The 4,875-nt window shown below is 50.7% G+C and overlaps 1 protein-coding gene across 1 annotated transcript in view; it reads left to right on the top strand.

Annotated features, from left to right (window-relative positions):
- Nucleotides 1-4,199, top strand: part of GDF11 (growth differentiation factor 11) — a 6,754-nt gene extending 2,555 nt beyond the window's left edge. Inside the window, exons 2-3 of the mRNA XM_024737126.1 lie at nucleotides 2,887-3,284; nucleotides 3,811-4,199. Of these exons, the coding sequence (XP_024592894.1) occupies nucleotides 2,887-3,284; nucleotides 3,811-4,191 (779 nt within the window). The 3' untranslated portion in view covers nucleotides 4,192-4,199. The remainder of the gene's footprint in view (nucleotides 1-2,886; nucleotides 3,285-3,810) is intronic.
- Nucleotides 4,200-4,875: the final 676 nt, after the last annotated feature.

Raw genomic sequence — 4,875 nt, 5'->3', positions numbered from 1 at the left:
GGACCCCAGCCCCCACCTCTCCTAGGCTGCAGTGCCTGCCCTAGTTCCTCCACCCTCTCAGGCTCTCCCACCACAGCCTTCATCCTGGGAACCCAGCCCCCTTGCCCTTCTGGGAGCCAAGCCCAGCCCCTCAGTTTCTCTCTCTCCTCCCTACACCAAGAGGCCCCTGCCCTCTCAGTCCAACCTCCTGCCCCTAGGCCTTCCAGCCAGGGTAAGGAAAGTGTGTTTGGTGTTTGGGAGCGGGGCGTGAGGGCAGAGGAGGAGGTGGTGAGCAGAGAGGGGGTTGGGCTGGGCTTTGGCTGAAAATAGTGCAATGACCTCTCTCCAGAACAGAGCCGCCTCCTAAACCTGACCTGCCGCCTGCCACCAACCCGGATCAATCCAACACAGATGTGGCTCCTTCCCCTCCCTTTGGGAGCTGGGCCTGTGTGTGTGTTGGGGACTCTCTCAAGCCCCTTGTTTCCCTCTGTGGCTCTACCTGCTTCTTTGTTTCCCCCTCTGTTTCCTTCCAACCTTTCTCTCGACCCCACTAGTCTTAGCTACTTCCCTCCTTTCAGCTTCGTAACCCCCACTCACTCCTTTTGCATCCCTCCTCCTCTCCCAGTGTTCTCCAGCTCCCAAACCTATTTCTTCTCCCCCTACCATGATCTTCCACTCTCTTCCTTCTTTTCTCCATTTCTCTGCCAGTCTCTTCTAACATGCCTTCATCTCTGTCTCTTCTCTATTCTTATCTCCCTCACCATCTCCAGTCCCCTGTTTCTTCTCCTTTCCCTTTTCTTTCTCCAAATGTCTTCATCCTGTCCCCCTGTGATACCAACTGTCCTCATATCCAGTGGGGGAGAAGTGTATGGTGATTCCCGGGGGTGAGGATGGGGGGCTTTGCCTGAAGGAACCAAAGACTTAGAGAGATGGGGCCCTGGAGCCCAGTCCCCCATTACTAAGCCTTGGGTCAACTTACATAGGGACATATGTTTAGAGTTTAGAAAACTAGCGATAAACCAACTGAGAAACTACTGCTATTTTCACATTCTTTATTTAATGCTCAGCACTCCTGTGAAGCAAGGATTATTGTCGGCAGCACTGAGAAGCTTGGTGAATAAGGTCAGATGCTGGTTAACGAGTCAGGCAGTGATTAAACCCACTGCAACTGTAGTCAAAGAACAGTGTTTAGATGCCAGGAAGAACTTTCAGGCACTTGCCTATATAATTTAAGATTGGGAGTTTAGGGAGTTCATTCAGCATGCACTTACTGAACACTGCCCGGGTGCTATGGGAGGCAGTAATGCTACAATGGTGAGCGAAACAGAAACAGCATCGACACAGTGTCTACTCTCATGGAGATTAGTACCTAATGGTGAAGACAGGCAGGGAAATAAAACAACCCCTATACTGAAATTAGGGATAGCACGCTATTTGGATTGTTGCTTGCCACTCTCCATCTCACCAGCAGCTACCCTGCCCCAGGGACTCTCCTAATCCCCACTCTCCACTCCCCAAACCCTACCCCACCACACTCTCACTGAAGCTCCAGCTGGAGGATAACTGGACTACCAGTGCCCTGGGACTTTGGAAAAGAACCAAGGGAAAGCTGCAAAGGAACTTTTTGTCTTGTGCCCCGAATATGTGAAGATCTTTAAGTACTCCTCCCCAAGTCGCTTGAAGTATCCTCCTTCTCCTAGGGTGGGGGTGGGGGAGGGCTGATGAAACAACAGATGAGAAATTCTCCATGATTATGCAGACCTGGGCATGATACTAAGGGCTTGGACTTCCTGATCATCCTTACATCGCTCTGGAAGCTCATTCCTGACTCTTCCTCAGGCTATTTAGCGTGAGAATGGATATTAGTATCCAATAGAAACATGATTTAGGGCACTCCCAACTGATTTAAGAGATTAGAAAGGGGAGCTGAGAGGAGATGAAATGGAAGCAGAGGCAGATATTGCGAATCATTCTTTAAACTCAAGAAGGGTCAGTTTACGATCCAAAACAAGGGGAAATTGGCCAAAATGTAAAGTTGGGATGTTAAACCTTTGTAAAGACTTATTGGCACTGGACTGAGAAACCAAAGGAAGCTTAGGGGAGAGAAGACTGATTTAAAGTTGATCTGATGTGCTGAATACTATTTCTGATGCTTTGGGAAAGTAGGAGAAAAAAGACACGGAGGTAGTGCTTCCCTTTCTTAAAAGTGGAGGCATTAATGGTGATGAGGAAGCAGCAGCTGAGGGAACTTTTCTCAGGGTCAAGGGACTGAGCAGTCAGATGCATGGGGAGTGTTTGAGTAGTTCCATTCTCTTGGGTGTGTTATTTCTGCTGGGAATGATGGAAGAAGCCTAGATTTGAATTCTGGTTTACTTCATGGAATAAATTTAGCCCACACTCCCTATCTGGACCCTGGGTTATCCATTCCCTGAGGCCATCTGTTTTGGGGGGTGTGCCGGGCTCCACCTGGCCACCAGACAAAACAGAGCAGAAATGGGGCAAGGTGACCTGAGGACAGCAGGTGTGATATGAGCTTTGGCTTTTATGGAGAGCATCAAAGGTTCAGGAAAAGTTGGAGCCCTACATGCTAGGGAAAGTTGGAGGAAGGGAAGACTGCAGGTGGGAGAATTCCCTAACAACTATCTTTGCAGGTTATCTGGTAGAGAGGAAACTCTGCATTAGGGCTGACAGATTAAGGAAGGGGTGCAGATCAGTAAGGCCTGATAGAGCCGTTATCTTACAGGGAGAGCAGGGGTGCTGTTCTAGGTACCAGTGACATGGTAGTCAAGAAGACAGGCAGGGAAGAAGGGTAAGGAACTGGAAAACACAGGCTGAGGAGTCTGAGTTGCCAGTGTCCCCCTCCACAGACACCCTTTGCTGATACTGTGCCCCCTTCTCTCTCATCAGCTGACCCTGCGGTGCAGACAGATGGCAGCCCTCTCTGCTGCCATTTCCACTTCAGCCCCAAGGTGATGTTCACAAAGGTACTGAAGGCCCAGCTGTGGGTTTATCTCCGGCCTGTGCCCCGTCCAGCCACAGTCTACCTGCAGATCTTGCGACTGAAACCCCTAACTGGGGAAGGGACCGCAGGGGGAGGGGGCGGAGGCCGGCGTCACATCCGTATCCGCTCGCTCAAAATTGACCTGCACTCACGCTCCGGCCACTGGCAAAGCATCGACTTCAAGCAAGTACTACATAGCTGGTTCCGCCAGCCACAGAGCAACTGGGGCATCGAGATCAACGCCTTTGATCCCAGTGGCACAGACCTGGCTGTCACCTCCCTGGGGCCGGGAGCCGAGGGGCTGGTGAGCAGGGAGCCTGAGATATTGGCAGATATGTATAACCTGGCCCTGAGGAGGTGGGGTGTTGGAAATGGTAGACCAGAAACGTAAAGTGGGTTAGGGACCAGCATTATTTTTCTAGGGCCCGGAGCTGATTCTAGAGGAGAGTCAGGTGGTGGTAATGGGGTGATATCACTTTTCAGAGATCCAAGGGGGCAACAGTTGAAAACTGGATTTGGGGTGAAGTAAATCTATTTGAGTAAATAGATTCATGGGACAACAAAGATGGGCTGTTGTTGAGACCTTGGGCCAAGGGGCTGATGAGGATCAGGTTGCCAGAAGAGACAGAATTGGGGAAGGTGAGTTGGGAGAGGTGGCTAGCTGGCAAGAAAAGTGGGTAAAAGGCAGGCTGGGGATGGGAGCGTTGGAGAAGCTGAGAAATCAATAGTCTCTGTTCTGATGCCCCTGTTGAGGGGCAGGTGAGAAGAAACAGGGAGTAAGAGTTCTGCAAGGCTCTATCACATCTATTTCTCCTCTCCCTCACCCCCAGCATCCTTTCATGGAGCTTCGAGTCCTAGAGAACACAAAACGGTCCCGGCGGAACCTGGGCCTGGACTGCGATGAGCACTCAAGTGAGTCCCGCTGCTGCCGATACCCCCTCACTGTGGACTTTGAGGCTTTTGGCTGGGACTGGATCATCGCGCCTAAACGCTACAAGGCCAACTACTGCTCCGGCCAGTGCGAGTACATGTTCATGCAAAAGTATCCGCACACCCACCTGGTGCAACAGGCTAACCCAAGAGGCTCTGCCGGGCCCTGCTGCACCCCCACCAAGATGTCCCCGATCAACATGCTCTACTTCAACGACAAGCAGCAGATTATCTACGGCAAGATCCCTGGCATGGTGGTGGACCGCTGTGGCTGCTCCTAAGGTGTAGGTGGGGAGTTTTTGAGGTTTGAGGTGAGAAGGTTTGGCAAGAAGACAGAGAGACGTAGAGACAGAGGTAGTGCAGAGGAATAGAGACAGGAACAAAAAGAGCAGCAGTGAGAAGAAGGCAAAGGGATAGATGCAGAAGAGACAGAGACTAGGCAGAGATAAACCCTGAGAAGGAGACAGAAATGCAGTATTGAGAAAGCCCCACACCAAGCCTCCTTTCTTCCACTGGCAAGGTGAGGGGCTTGGTATGGTCTGGGGAGATCCCCTGACTACCATTCTCAGTAAGAGAGGAAATCAAAACCCATTCTTAGCTTCTTCCCTTTCTCCCTCCAGCAGTGGGTGGGGGAAGGGAAGTGAGGGCAGGGGCAAAAGTGAGGATTTGGGAATTTTATTTATTTATTTATTATGACTTTTCATTTTTTGGTATTTGGCTTTACTGAAATAGATGGGCCCCTGCCCACTGTGCCCTATTTGTCCCTTATCTCCCAAACCCTGTTCTTCCTCAATACTCACCTACTTAAGCACTTGTTTAAAGCTTCCAGGGTTGAGAATGGGAGTAGAGGGCAAGAGGGCTGACACATGGAAGTTTCCAACCCAAAATCACCCTACTTAACCTTCCTGAGCCAAACGGGTTGAACTGAATTCCAGCAGTCACAGAAACAGAAAGAGGTGAGGGTT

Source organism: Neophocaena asiaeorientalis, unplaced genomic scaffold, assembly GCF_003031525.2.
Source record: "Neophocaena asiaeorientalis asiaeorientalis breed wild unplaced genomic scaffold, Neophocaena_asiaeorientalis_V1.1 scaffold134, whole genome shotgun sequence".
Classification (NCBI taxonomy): domain Eukaryota; kingdom Metazoa; phylum Chordata; class Mammalia; order Artiodactyla; family Phocoenidae; genus Neophocaena; species Neophocaena asiaeorientalis.
This window is presented reverse-complemented; position numbering and strand designations above follow the sequence as displayed.